Genomic DNA, 14,196 nt, shown 5'->3' on the forward strand with positions numbered 1-14,196 from the left:
TAGGTTGAAGGCGTTTTAATATTGTAATAAATAAATAAGCAAATCATAGATCAGCTATGCTCCGAAAATAAACACAGCTATACTTGGGCAAATCTGCTGCAGAGGCCCGGTCAGAACATGATTAACTTGCTTCAGCAATAAAAAGTGAATTATTGCAGTGCTTTCAGATAAAGGACTGGCTTTAATACATCTTCCAAGACAAAATGTCTTTAAATATGGTATAAAAATAAACATAGGAGGGAAGTGAACATCGAAAAAAAAGGAAAGAAAAAGAAAGAAATTGAGCCGACTAGACATTAGACATGGCCTGCAGCGGACTCCTGGTGGCCGTACGACTGTGACGAGCAAAATTTCTACTTCTCTGTTTTTAAATAGTGCAATAAATCAATGGCAATGAGATGGAAGATGATTGCAATTGGCAGAGTCTTGATCTCGAAAGCCTTGGACTAGAAGCAGCTGTGAGTTTACAAAGTGTTCTTGTGTTTATTCTTTAAAGGTTTAGCTTTACATCATTAAATCTGTTGTTTTTTCACCGCTGACATCATTTATATAGTTTACATGTGGATGCGTTTGGTCCGGCTGGACAGATGAGAGATGGAGAAGACGTAGAATGTTGTTTTCTCACGTTCAGAAAGTATCCCTCTTTTCCGTGAAAAATGTCCTTTGGAAGCCTGGACTGCCCTTAAATGAGCCTTTCCCCCCTTTTTTTCCTCAGGCAGAAAAACTAAAGCGAGTAAAAAGTGATGTAAAAACTCAGTCCCTTGGACATGCACGTGATAGGTCCACTGTCGGGGGCCGGACCTATCGGACAGCGGAGATGAAAGTGACAGCGCCCTCGTCCCCGGTTGATTCTCCGAGGCTCAGCAGGATTGCACAACAGCAGGCAGTCTCTTAGACGCCAGAGATTTCCCCTGAAAGAAAACAGAGAGAGAGAGAGGCAGAGAGACGAGTGGGAGAGAGACAGAGAGACGAGTGGGAGAGAGACAGAGAGAAGAGTGGGAGAGAGACAGAGAGAGAAGAGTGGGAGAGAGAGGAACAGAGAGAATAAGGGAAGGTGTGAGAGTCGGAGAACCAAAGCGATCAAAAGAGAGAGCAAAAAGCTGATCTGTGTGTCTGAGTAAGACCAGAGCCTTTCCCACACGGACACACGCAAGCTTTATGAGCAGATACGCGTTAACAAGGGTCAGAGAACAAATCACAGCACACAGAGCAGACAGACAGAAGAGCTGAGGAGTGAGAGAGAGAGAGAGAGAGAGAGAGAGAGAGAGAGAGTGAGAGTTTACCTGGAAGCATTGTTTTCCTTTCAAAACAAGTTCTTACTTTTCTGTGGGCAAGGAGAGAGAAACAAGTAAGCAAGGAGACATTCTGGCAGCTGTGCTATTATTTATTTTTTCACCAGGCCAATATGTCTGACATGCAGATAAAATACACACACACACACACACACACACACACTTCACTGCAGAGGAGAGGAGACAAACAGAGAGGTAAGGAGAAGGGAAGAGATGAAAAGAGAGAAGAAAAGACATGAGAGGAAACTAATAAAGAGAAGAAGCAGAAGAAAGAAGAGAGGAGAGAGAGGAGGAGAGAGAAAAGAACACAGGTGAGGTAGAGAGAGGAGGGGAGAGGAGGAGGAGGAGAGAAGAGAAGAGGAGAGAGGAGGAGAGAGGAGGGGGGGAGGAAGAGTGAGGAGGGGGGGAGGAGGAGGGGGCAGTTTGCTTCATCCTGTACGAGAGTAACGGAAGCGTTGTGTTGTCAGTGAAACTAAGTGTGACATCATAGAGGTGTTGGGGCAGGTTCAAGCACCAGGACACAGGTCACCTGACCAGATCTGACTTCCGATTGGTCAGTCACGCAGTCACTCGGGGTGGGGGAAACACACCCACTTACCACATTACGAGTGAATTTTTCAAATGAGGTTCTGCGGTCCTGAAAACTCCCAGACTTCAATCAGCAGAAACCAAAAGACACACAGAGTAAAAACGAGAACGCACCTGTGTGTGTGTGTGTGTGTGTGTGTGTTTCTATCTATCTGTGTTCAAGACTAGACAAGTCTAGTGCAAGTCTAGTCTAGTGCAAGTCTAATGTAACAACATGTGTGAGGCTGTGGCTTCCAAGTGTGCCAGTTCAGAAGTCAGTGGGTGTTGAAATCTGGTGGTTGGAAACTGGCTGCAGTGCAGGGAGCTTTACGGTATAATGGGTTCTACCTTCTTCTTGGCCTGCAGGAGCTCCTGGTAGGCACTGGATCTGATGAAACGACTGTATGAGTCACTTTTCATGAGCTTATAGATATGTTCCTGGAACAAACACACACACACAGACGAATGCATCAAGTCAGTGTCATGCATAAACACACTAGGCCTGCCACAATAATGTTGTGGACTTATGGTACAGTATCCACCTTATTTGGCCACGCCCACTTTGACTAATGCTTTGTGGTCGTACTGTGTTCAAAGTGAATGCCGTCTGATGAAGGCTACTGCTGTGGACACTGATCATAAAGTAGCTAGCTAAGCTAACTCAACATTCCAGCAGGCAGTTTAATGTTTAATGAGCCAATATCCAAAGAAGAAGAGGATCTGCTTCTGTGGTTGAAGGAGCTACATTTTAAACATCCACCCAAAAGGTCTATATGTCTGTGCTAACAACTTTGTGGAGAAGCGGACGTGCTGGGTACTTCTATGGCTATCAGGAAAGACGTTAGCCTAGGAGCTAATCTAGCCAACTAAGAGCCTCACAAGCACCCGACACGTCTGCTTCACTGGAGTTCATAGCAGAGTCATTTCTCTCTGTATGGGTGTTCTGCTGTTGGTTTCCTCGCCACAAAATGGTATTAGGTATTAACCACATGTCCGTGGTAGGATAACCATAAATTTTGGTATATGGTATACCTAACAAATGTACATTTAGAGCATAAAATGCTCTAAAAATGACAAAATTGGCAATTATTTCTGGTACAATATAACGCCAAAAAAATGGTTATTGTGAAAGATCTACTACACACATATTAACTCAGTGTAAGGGAAGTCACCTGGAACATCAGTTGAAATGGGATAATTAAGCTTCATGCTATATTGATGACCTCCCCCCTTTAGAAACATCCTCTTAAAATGTTTCAGGGCGCGTCAGCAGATTTGAATCTTCAAATCATTCAGACTGATCTGAAACTGAACTGAATTCAGTGAAATGAACTCTAGATGTGACACACTGCCGCCTGTGCACCTGTGCATCCTCGAAAGCGTAGCGCCCGGGGTCCTTGACGTTCTGTGTGGTTTTGCCGTAGCTCTTGGAGTCGACGTTGATGGCGCTTGGCGCTCCTGGAGCCAGGAACTCCTGCCAGATCTCCTGCACTCGCGTTGGCACCTCCCGAATTGGCCTCCGCTTCAGCTCCTGCACAGCCAACCAGAACCTGAGAGAGAGAGATATGAGAGAGAGAGAGAGAGAGAGAGAGAGAGAGAGAGAGAGAGAGAGAGAGAGAGAGAGAGAGAGAGACAGACACACATAAGAGAAAGCAAAGGTGGAACAAGACAAAGAAACAGAGTCAGCACGAGAGAGATGCACACAGGTTCTGGTAATCCAAAATAGCATAACTGACCCTAAAACTAAACATAATAAATATATAATAAATAAATAAACAATAATAAAGAACAGGTTGAGGTATGTTGCATTTCTATAGTTTCATTTTGAGCAGTAATTCTATTTCATATACAGCATGCAGAAACAGTGACGCAGTACAGTACAATCACCAGCAGGGGGCAGCGGAAGTACCTGAGGTTTTCTGAGCTGAACTCTGACTCCAGGAATTTGAGGAACTGCTCTCTCCCCGCTGGATCTTTCAAAACCTCGTCCATCCCGAACCCCCAACGCTTCACCCTGCTTTGAGTCGGCTCCTTACTGCGCACACACACACACACACACACACACACACACAGTGAATTAATAATTAAATTAAAAATTACATCAAATTATTGAATTCAGTGAGAAGCCACTGTTTAAACAACTCTAATTTAACATTTACTGAACGTCAGTGTGTGCTTATGTGAAACTAATAGACTCCAAGTCATTTTAGCTCATTTCTATTGGTCTAATCATGTTATCTTGACCCAGTATAATGATCATGTGTGTTTTGCTTGTCACACGCACCTCGCCTCCAGCTCCCAGAAGGTTGCGTCATCCGATATCCAGGGGTTCGAGGGGTCGGGGGTGGAGAGAAATGGATCGTAGTCTGCGTATTGCTCCGTGTAGCCTAGTAAGCTACAAAAGATTCAAAACAAAGTCACAGTCTGCTTAGTGCTCCACGTAGGCCCATACACAACACAATGATTTCATATTTACTCAGCATTCCCCCCCCTGGCCTAATAACCTAATACACAAAACTGCACACCTTTCAATACAGAGCCATGCATACTGCACCCCAAAGCCTAATACACCACATATGATTCCTAACAGGGCCAGAAACTGCTCACTGATCTGTTCGGCTGGTAAACTACACTCATTCAACCGGGCAAAGATGCGCTGCAGCTCTCTTTGAGTTGTCCTGGTTCTGTAAAGACGCACAACCTTCACGTTCTGGTGTCCTTCAAGGGTTGTTCCATAAAGGCAGTGGGGATATGTAGAACCAGGACAACTGAAACATCATTTCAGAAGTCTTTCAGGGAACCCGAGCGTGTCGGCTGCTCAGTGATTCCGCATCAGTTTGCGTGTATCAGAGGGGACGTGTCAAGTCCTTACCCTCCTAGTTTCGGCAGCATTGCTAGTACTAGCGGAAGCTACAAACAGGTGGGTTAATTGGCAGAACCAAACTGTGAGAAAAAGGCTAAACAAATAATCATTAAAAGCAGAAAGAGAGGACTGTGAGTGAAATGTAAGCAAGAAACCACCTTTGTCAATAGACATCATCCACTGACCGGATCATTAAAAACAAAAAAAAGTATCCTCAGGAGGTCACAAATGTGCAATTGAGCACTTTTTGTTACAGCCAACAGAGGAGCATTAGGAGAACCACACTAAGACGGCCTGTGATTTAGTAATCGTACAGTAGGAGTGCATTTCAAACCACAGTGAGCTGCGGCAGGCGGTCCAGATTGCTCCATGCGGGTCGATATGTCCGGATAAAGATATATCGCGGGGTCGGTGGAACGACTGCGTCATAAATCCGAAGAGATAATGTTTGTCTTGCAACAAGAGTGTGAACTAGATGGCCCATTAACAGGATCAATAACATTTACAAGAGAAGGTTTAAGCACTGTAAAGTAATGAGGATCAAAGGGTAGATCAAAGTACAGGCTCTCTTCCTCGTCCTCTTACACCCTCACACAAATTTACGCACACACATACACACACACACTTACCCCTCTGCAACTTTGGACATCTTCAATCGATGCCTATCTAACTGTGCCTGCCAGAATTTGATCTGAAAAGACAGTGAGGAACAGAGTTCAGGGCTTGAGCAGTGCATGTGTGTCTGTCTAACTGTATTTGTCTTTTTGTGGGAAAGAAAGCTACACCGGACGATGAAATGGTGAACAGCTTGTTGTCATGGGACGTTTGGCTGCTCTCCATGACTAACTGATGATTTTATTAGGAAGGTTTATTAAAAAAAAAAAGTAAAAGTCTGACTCCTTGATGAAGTTTCGGAAGTTCTTCAATTTAAAACTGAGGAGGAACCTCTTAAGATGCTTTGAGGAACATTCAGAAAAAGGTTTTTAGGAAAAAAAGGTTTCTTAAAGGTCCCTCAAAACACCTTAAGAGGTTCCTCCACAGTTTCAGACTGAAGAACTTCCAAAATGTTCCTCAAGGATCCTTCACTTTCTGCAGTGTAGCTTTTATATTGGTTGGTTCGTCATAAAATTCTGATACAAAGTAAAGACCAACTGTCAGATTCCCATTTTCTCCAAGGCTCAGAGCGGCTCAGCGGTCTACTGTGCTGCCACTGCTTTGCCATCAGCGGCCGCAGTCTCAGAGAGCACAGTTGGCCGTGCTTTCTTGGTGGGTAGATGGTGCCGTCTTTCCTCCTCACTCTAAAAGCAATGTTGGCAAGCACAGGTGTCTGTTAGCTGGGGATTTCTCCAAGCGTGTCAGCTGCCCGGCAATGCCGGCAGCAGTTTGAAAAGAGGGGGTGGCTGGCTTTGCATATATCGGTGGAGATGTATGCTAAGTCCATACCCTCCTAGTGTCAGGAACATTGCAAGTGCTAGGGGGATTATGAACAGGTGGGTTGGCGGGGTCAATTGTGCGACTGTCCCTTAAAAATTATTTAAAAGTTCGGTAACTATCAAAAAAAATAACGCAGATTTGGCCTAGGGGGTTAAGAGAAAAAGATTAAGGGAAAAGGACTGCTATTGGTATCGGTTGATACTGATATGAAAAAGTGGTATCGTGCCACCCCTAGTCAGAACCTACACAACACTAACCAACTATTGTGACTCATAGGACAAAGCCTCGATGTGGCGTCTGCAGCTGCAGCTTCATTTCCCAGCAATCACACAATTTTGGTTCAGCAAAGCTAGGCAAAGTCGTCTCTGCAGGAAGTACACCAAGGCCTTATAGGTTTGACCCTATTGATAGGTTTGAGAGATTAGGGGTGTCATGATACTGTGCTACTTTTTATTTCTGATACTGATGCAAACATTTCTTTTCCTTTAAAAAAACACTGGGCTCCCGAATAGCGCAGTCGTCTGAGCGCTGGCCCTCCCATCAGGTGATCTCACATTCAATCCCCTGCAATACCACAGCCATCTGTGGCCGGGAGCCCCAGAGAGCATAACCGTCCTCACTCTGGAACATCCTAATGTCATCATTTCCAAAGCTCGAAGTCAGCTAGCGAGATATAAAACCTCTAAAAAAGCTGCATGGAACTCTATCCATTACATGTGTGATGAGTTGGAGTGGCAGAACAGATCCTCCGACATCAGTACCTGGTCTCTTTAATGCACTTTAAGGTCTGTCGAAAGAGTGGGGACTAACAGTAAGACAGCCCCCATCAACACCCTTGATTTTAGAAGAAATGTTGGACCAGCAGGTGTCAACTTCGGGACATGTTATGTACGGAACAAACGAACACACTGAGTCACAACCTAATTAGGTCAATCAGACTGCACCTGTTCTTGGAGCTCCTCCGCGGTCGGCTGCTTGGCCTCAGGGGCTGGCGTGTGGGTGGGGCTGTGACTGCGGATGTCGTTCTGAAGCCCGTATACAGACTGAACAGGCAAAAGCAACACAAGCTAAATCACACATGCCCTACAAGGGAAGAAAACATGTACTGGAGAAGTAACTTGTGAGAACTGGATGCTTTAACACCACTAGTGTAGCGCAGAGTATGGCGATTTGTGCATTCACTGGAGACTGAGAAGTGCTTGGGGTTTGCGTTGCACTGCTGGTGACTGACGTGATTATGTGCATAAATTTGCATGGGGTTTGATGAAGGTTATGCTGAGACGAAAGAGTGGCACTGCGGTCTGTACCTTTCTTGTTTTGTGAGGGTTCTTCATTCTGGAGGACTTCTTGATGTCCACTTCTGTCGTGTTCACACACCCTGGCTGAAAGCCACAAAACACACATGCAAACACAGAGCAGCACTTGATGCAGCTAACGTCACCGAGCCCGGATTCCGACGCTAAGTCTTGTTAAATATTAGCTTAAAATCTGCCAACCGATTCAAATGATGTCCAAATCAAAGATTAAAACCCTACCTAAACACAGATTGGACAAACACGGACGGTGGACGGGGGATCTTTCTGCAGCGCTGCAGCTCTCAGGATTAGTAGGGTTAGCATGAAATTGCTAATGAGGGAGATTAGTCGGAGCCACTGAGGCACAAATAGCTGCTTTCCGAAAAACAACAAACAGAAGGACTCTCTTCTGCATAGCAAAGTCAGAGCTTGTCCAATGTGAGGACGAGCTCTGAGCAAACTGGCATAGCTGGGGTCAGGTACTATTAAATAAACTGTGACAAAGAACAATCTGCAATTAGCATTAATAATAATAATAATAATAATAATAATAATAATAATAATGCCACCTCTTTTGGGTTTTAGTACCTGAAATAAAGTACGGATCTATACAGTGATTAGCTGGGGTTTAATTTAACTGCTCATAAAGTTGGCACTCCTAAGGCTGCAGGTTCAGCTCTTAGCTTTGGCCTCTCAAGCCCAGAAAATGTGTATTTAACCTCTGAGGACATACAAAATGTATGAGTTCATTAAGTGAGTCCAAATATCACACTGGAGACGGCCGTGGCGAGTCAGCAGCTATTCAGCTCTAAAAAAGCTGCAAAAATGCAATTTTAGCCGCTCTCTCTCTCTCTCACTCTCTCTCTCTCACACACACAAATTCTTTTAACTTACCACTGGTCTGTGCACGTCCCAGAATGCTCTCTCCTGACTGTCCAGAATTTTCCTCTCGATTTTATCCCTCTTCTTATCGACTCTGGGCAGACAGAGAGGATGGAAAGGCAGCAGCCAGCTCAGTTAAGATCCTCTGCTGGCTTTTAAAGCTTCGCTGCAGCACAGCGATCCAACATGAATGCTGCTTTCAAGCCAGCAGCACAATAGCACAAGCTAGCAGAAATGCCTGGGAACGAACACGCTTACACCTGCCTGTGCGCCTCTTTCATATTAACCATAAGCAGCGATCAGACTGTGTTAAATGAGCATTCAGATGTGGTTAAATACTGTATATGTAGAGCTGACATATCGGCATTGATGGGTATCTGGCTGGGTAGAAGCTGTAAGGTTTTAACAAGCAGCACCTGTGGCCTTAAAGGTTAGAGAAGCAGGCCTTGATCCAGAAGGTCACCGGTGTCTAAACCACTCTTGTATTTATGGGGTTCGTCCCCAATTTTCTGCAGAATTTAGTCCAATTTCCAAGGACTCTGCCTATCACATGATGCTACCAGTGCTGGGAGGGTGAATGTCAGCATGGAGGCTCTTAGAGTAGTTTCTTGGTCCACTAACACTAACTGCCAGTTCTGTTACATCAGCTAACAGACGTCCGCACTGGTTAGCATCATGCTGAGTGATGGGGCGGGGGGAGAGGGAGGGCCATCCTACCTTCCCAAAAAGAGTGAGGCCAATTGTGCTCTCTGTACAACCATGGATTTAACTGCCAATCTCCTGTTGATGGGACCAACGCTTAGACAGCTGGGCCACTCCAGAGACAAAAATCTCCTGAGTAGCCTACTTACCTTCAGAGGTTTATCTTTAGTGAAGGGCTTCAGTTAAAAACAGATCATTGTAAAGTATCGCAGTATAGACAGTATAGAGTCTTATTGGTACTAAATAACAGTAACTGTGGAGCATTTCTATCTGTCCTATTTATTATGAATATTTAACACAATGTAAAGGCTATTCAAATTATATAGTTTCAAATTAACAAAAAAGACAAACAACAAAGTGGAGGTATATACACACAATCATATCAGGAAATTATGACCATCCCTGGTTTGGAATGAACTCGTCCCAGGATGTCTTAGACGTCACGTGACGTTGTTGTGGGCTTGCTACAAGTATACATAGGAGAGCTCACCAGTGATCTTCCAGCACCATTATACTACAGTCCATACCACAAGGTCTCGCTGGTGTCATCCCAGCCAAGGGTGGTTAATCCCACTATTAGGTAGGTGGTCATAATATTCCGACAGGACTGTGTAGATGATACACAGATAACAATCCCCCCCGGTAATAACAGCTAGAAGACCGGTGAATTTCTTGCGGCCTCAAGATCTCAAGACTGACATTCGACCCCCGGTGATGGGCAAGATGTTAAAAGGGCACTTACTTAGCTTGTGCTTCGGCTTGCATAAATATGAACTCCCACTTCCTGGCAAAGGCGCGCTGGAGTCGCGCTAAGCTCTCCTGGAAAGGCACATAGGGAGAGGTCAGAGGGCAGATTAGATTAACCAGCGCTGAAAAGAGGCCTAGGTCTGAACTGCAGCAGCTCTATAATGAAGCCTCCTGTGATGCACGTGTTGATTCCAGCTGTTGCTTCATTAGGAGAGAGGCGCCTCAGTCTCCAGATGGGTCTAAAATAAGACTGTCTTTATGCATAAATGAGCAGAATTAGGAATTTTATGGACGTCTATTAAATGGAACAGGCATTAAATTGAACAAAGCACGTTTGCTTTAGCTTCCATTTAAGTGTGCGGTAAAAAAATCATTCAATGCAGAAAATAAAGCAAACAGAAAGAAGAGGGTGTGCCACACAATAAAGCGCACTTGGTAGTGAACTAGGCTAGTGTCTAAAATGTCTCTAGGGTCCACATCCAACATTGTTCTTGCATCTTGTTCATTTTAGATCAGCAATTCTTAATTGCTTAGAACAAAACTGTGCCTTTAAGACACACACATAATAGGTAATAATCACATAATAAAAAATATATATATTTATATATATTTTTATATGTGTTTATTACCAATCATTTGGGTTTTTTGTGGGTACTTTTAAAGCAAAGTATTTGTTATGATTCATAATGAATTGACCTCAAATAACTTAATTATTAATTAATCAAATGGAAGGTTTTACAGTGGGGATGTGGTGGAAAATGTAGTAACATGCAAACCCCTCCCCCTCCTTCAGTAGCTTTGACACAGTAGGCAGCTTGTGAACTGATGTATTCCACATGTAGGAATTTACCCAGTTCAGCAGCTACAGCCCTGTTGGAGCGTCATCAGTAACTACAGCTATCAGTCTTAGTGATCTGCTGTTCCTTTGCTACAGCTCGGCCAGATCTGCACCCGTATGGCTCGTATTCACTGCTCTTGTTTTGGAGCATAAGACGCTAACGGTCACTCATCTGTAATAATAAAAAACAAATCTGCAGTTACAGGGACATAAGGTTCTGTGGTAACGGATGTCCATGGCTCACCGGTTGGGATCGCTGTGTGTCGGCTACTATTAATTCAAAATGGGCTTTTTTTGGGTTTGTGGAGCTTAGTTTTGAAACTATACCAGTTTTCTACAGCAATCCTTTCATGTAAAAGCAGAACAGAGAGGTTACTGTTAAAAGGGCCCTTTTAATGGTCTACCTATGACGCTTCAGTATTCTGGCAGACGCTTTTCCAGCAGTGTACGTTCAGCCTTCTACTGGCATAATTAATAGACTAATCAAAACAGGCACCATCACGACAATGTGGATGGAGTATGTGCAGAAGGCTGTCGTACGGAGAGAAGCGATAATAAGAGAGTGGAAGCGAGAGAAAGTGAGACGAGGAGAGAGGCGGAGAGATGAGAGGGACAGAGAGAGCTGTACTATAAAAAGGGTTGTGAAGTGGATGGAGAGATAAGAAGAGCAGGGATATGAATATGAATAGGAATGTGAAGGAGAGTACGAAGAGAGGGGAGGTTTCTTACTGCCTCGTAGTCCGCCAGCTCCAGACGAGCTTTGTTTTGCATTGTTCTTTTGCACAGGTACACAGCTGCACAGCAGGACACAGAGAGGTGTGAATTACAGTGGATGCATCTTGCACACACATGTACACACACACATACACACACACTTACTGACAGGTGTCGATGCTTTCACACTCACAATTTCACACACTTGATTGCCGTATTCAGTATTCCAAGTTTGGCAGCTCTCTTGAGAGTGGCCTGATAGTGTTCGGGGTGGTCTGAGGGGGTTCGTGTGCTCGCAGGTTTCTAAGAAATCCTCGTGAGCCTGCTCTCGTGCAGCGCGGGCAAAAGCCATCACATCACACATTCGTCTCTGAGTGGGAAGTTTAAATTTACAGTGACCTGAGATTACGAGCCCCCCTGAGCCAAAGACACACCGATGGTGCAACCACACAAACACACACTCGCATATCCAGCTGATCTCTGACCATCTGGAAGGATTTGATTAAGCTCATGTTCACATACTCTCATTAAAAGGTGAAGCCTACTGGCTCACTCACTCTCCAACACACACTCAGATGAACATACGAGCCTGCGCACACATGCGTTTGCAGGCACATATACATAAACTGCATCAGTGGTCTTTAACTCTCTTGTAAATACAGATTAATATTGGTAAAACTTCAAAGTAGGGCTGGACAATATGATGATATTTTATCGTACTGTGATAAATTTTGTTACCATGACGATGATAAGCTTTTCAAAGCATATGGAGGAGACTGTTAGTGTTAGTAAACACTGATCAGCTGCAGGTTTCATTACTAACAGTGTAATTAGACTGGGTTAAGTAGATGAAGAGCAGCAGATGTTGAATTTAAATCACTGTTTTCAGTACAGGAGAGGATCTGAATAGTAGTTTATAAGAATCTGTCGCTCCTGATCTGTGATTGTATCGTACTGTGATAAATATTGTGTATCGCAAAAATATTGTGATATATTATTTTTCCATATCGCCCAGCCCTACTTCAAAGTACCTTTATTTTTTAGAGTTTAGCTAAAATTTATTATATATATATATGTGCTTCTTTAGTTAAGAATGGGAGATGCTAGGCTAACGCTGCTAACAAACAATGTACTAGGCTGTAATCAATCTCATCTCTTGCCCATTTTAATATTAAATAGGAAGCTGTTTAAAATGAAATCTTGAGATGCCCATGTTGGACATATCCAATATCCGATTACATTGCATCATCTCCCACACCTAAAAGGCATATTAATACCCCCCCCACCCCCCCATGGTGTTAACTGCTGCCTTTAAACGACTCCGGCTGCTAAAACGAGGTACAGATTTGGGCTGTAACGAATCGCTAAGAAAAGAGCTGTACTGGAAACACTGTAGATATTTCACGCTTCCCATCACACTCTCAAACACGTGCGAGAACGTGGGCACACTCACCGTAATCAGTGTTCTCCGGCTCCCAGCAGTTAGAGGGCCAAAAGTACGGCGTCTGACAGGAAAGACACAACAACACTGTGTTTGTGTACAGAACTACATTACCCAGAATTCTCAACAGTACATAATTATTGTTGCTGTCGGACGTCAATGTACAAAGATTTTATTCCATTTCTTCTGCATCTCAGTTTGATCAACAATATATATTGAGTTGAGTCTCAAAAACATAAGTAAATAAACTGCAGCTCAAATATTGTGAAATAGGTTTAGACTGTGCCCCCCCCCCTCAATTTGTTTACTGTTTGTTCCCATTTGCAGGTTAGAGCTCCCCCTATCACATGAGGGAGGGCAGGTTATTATACTTTCTATATTCAGATTCTTGACCATGTGGTGTCTGAACTTATCTCTTGACAAGCAGGCAATCTCAATTTACTCAGAATTGTGCTTTTATGAGTGGCCCTACGATCTAAGTGCTGCTCATCAAGTATGAGGAGGTCATAAGTTTAAATCCCAGCAATAGCTCAGCGTTCCATTGTCAAAGGAAGCTTTCCACCCCTCTAGCCCATCCCTGATATTGGGCACGGTGCCGATAGATTAATGTTTAGATTAAGTCCTAGAGAGTCCTATTCCACAGGCACTAGACAAGCTGTGTGTGTAGAAGGGGTGTTCACGACAACATTCGGACTGTGCATTCGGACCGAGTTACTCACCTGGAATCTGTAGAAAGTGCCATCGTCTTTAAGCGTGAGCACGTGGTCGGAGATGGGGAAGAAATATCCATGTGCTGCCATTAACGTACCCAGGTGCAGAGCCTCCACTGCCAGAAAGCACAATCAGCCCGTCAGTTAAAGAGGTTAAAATCAGCCTTGAATGCTAACAGGGCTAACAATGAAACATAGCTGATACATAATGATGCCAGTTAGCATGATATCACCTTCTACAAGGCTCTTTCATTTATTATTTACTGACTCAAAACACACACACACACACACACCTGGCACGCAACAACCTGAGCTAGAACTTCTCTAAATGCGAGACTTACCAACATCCCCAGTTGTAGCAATAATAAATAATAAATAATAATAATGATGATCATATGGCCGTTTGCTCACACATGCCAACCCAGTACATTTATATTAACACATACATACAGCACATACACTCACACTCTCACACCTGAGCACACACACACTAATATCAACTGAAACAAACACCACACACACACACACAGGTACACAAACTTAAAAAGAAGCTGACACACACACACACACAGCTCTGTTGCACATATTCAGATTCACACTTGCATGCATTTACACGCCACACACTACTACATTTACGCTGCTTTAACCTTTCAGCCCCCTCCACGCGCACCATAGAGAGACTTATACATGAATAAATCATGAGCCTTTAAT

The 14,196-nt window shown here is 43.9% G+C and overlaps 1 protein-coding gene across 1 annotated transcript in view; it reads right to left on the reverse strand.

The window, feature by feature from the left end:
* rgs7a (regulator of G protein signaling 7a) overlaps positions 1-14,196 on the reverse strand; it is a 55,127-nt gene continuing 40,931 nt past the window's right edge. Inside the window, exons 5-18 of the mRNA XM_072690070.1 lie at positions 13,495-13,601; positions 12,788-12,839; positions 11,350-11,414; positions 9,778-9,854; positions 8,346-8,427; positions 7,464-7,538; positions 7,101-7,199; positions 5,352-5,413; positions 4,144-4,254; positions 3,769-3,894; positions 3,223-3,409; positions 2,208-2,297; positions 1,284-1,324; positions 1-911 (exon numbers count right to left, since the gene is read on the reverse strand). Of these exons, the coding sequence (XP_072546171.1) occupies positions 1,304-1,324; positions 2,208-2,297; positions 3,223-3,409; positions 3,769-3,894; positions 4,144-4,254; positions 5,352-5,413; positions 7,101-7,199; positions 7,464-7,538; positions 8,346-8,427; positions 9,778-9,854; positions 11,350-11,414; positions 12,788-12,839; positions 13,495-13,601 (1,154 nt within the window). The 3' untranslated portion in view covers positions 1-911; positions 1,284-1,303. The remainder of the gene's footprint in view (positions 912-1,283; positions 1,325-2,207; positions 2,298-3,222; positions 3,410-3,768; positions 3,895-4,143; positions 4,255-5,351; positions 5,414-7,100; positions 7,200-7,463; positions 7,539-8,345; positions 8,428-9,777; positions 9,855-11,349; positions 11,415-12,787; positions 12,840-13,494; positions 13,602-14,196) is intronic.

The sequence above is a fragment of the Salminus brasiliensis genome, chromosome 10 (genome assembly GCF_030463535.1).
Source record: "Salminus brasiliensis chromosome 10, fSalBra1.hap2, whole genome shotgun sequence".
In the NCBI taxonomy this organism is placed as follows: domain Eukaryota; kingdom Metazoa; phylum Chordata; class Actinopteri; order Characiformes; family Bryconidae; genus Salminus; species Salminus brasiliensis.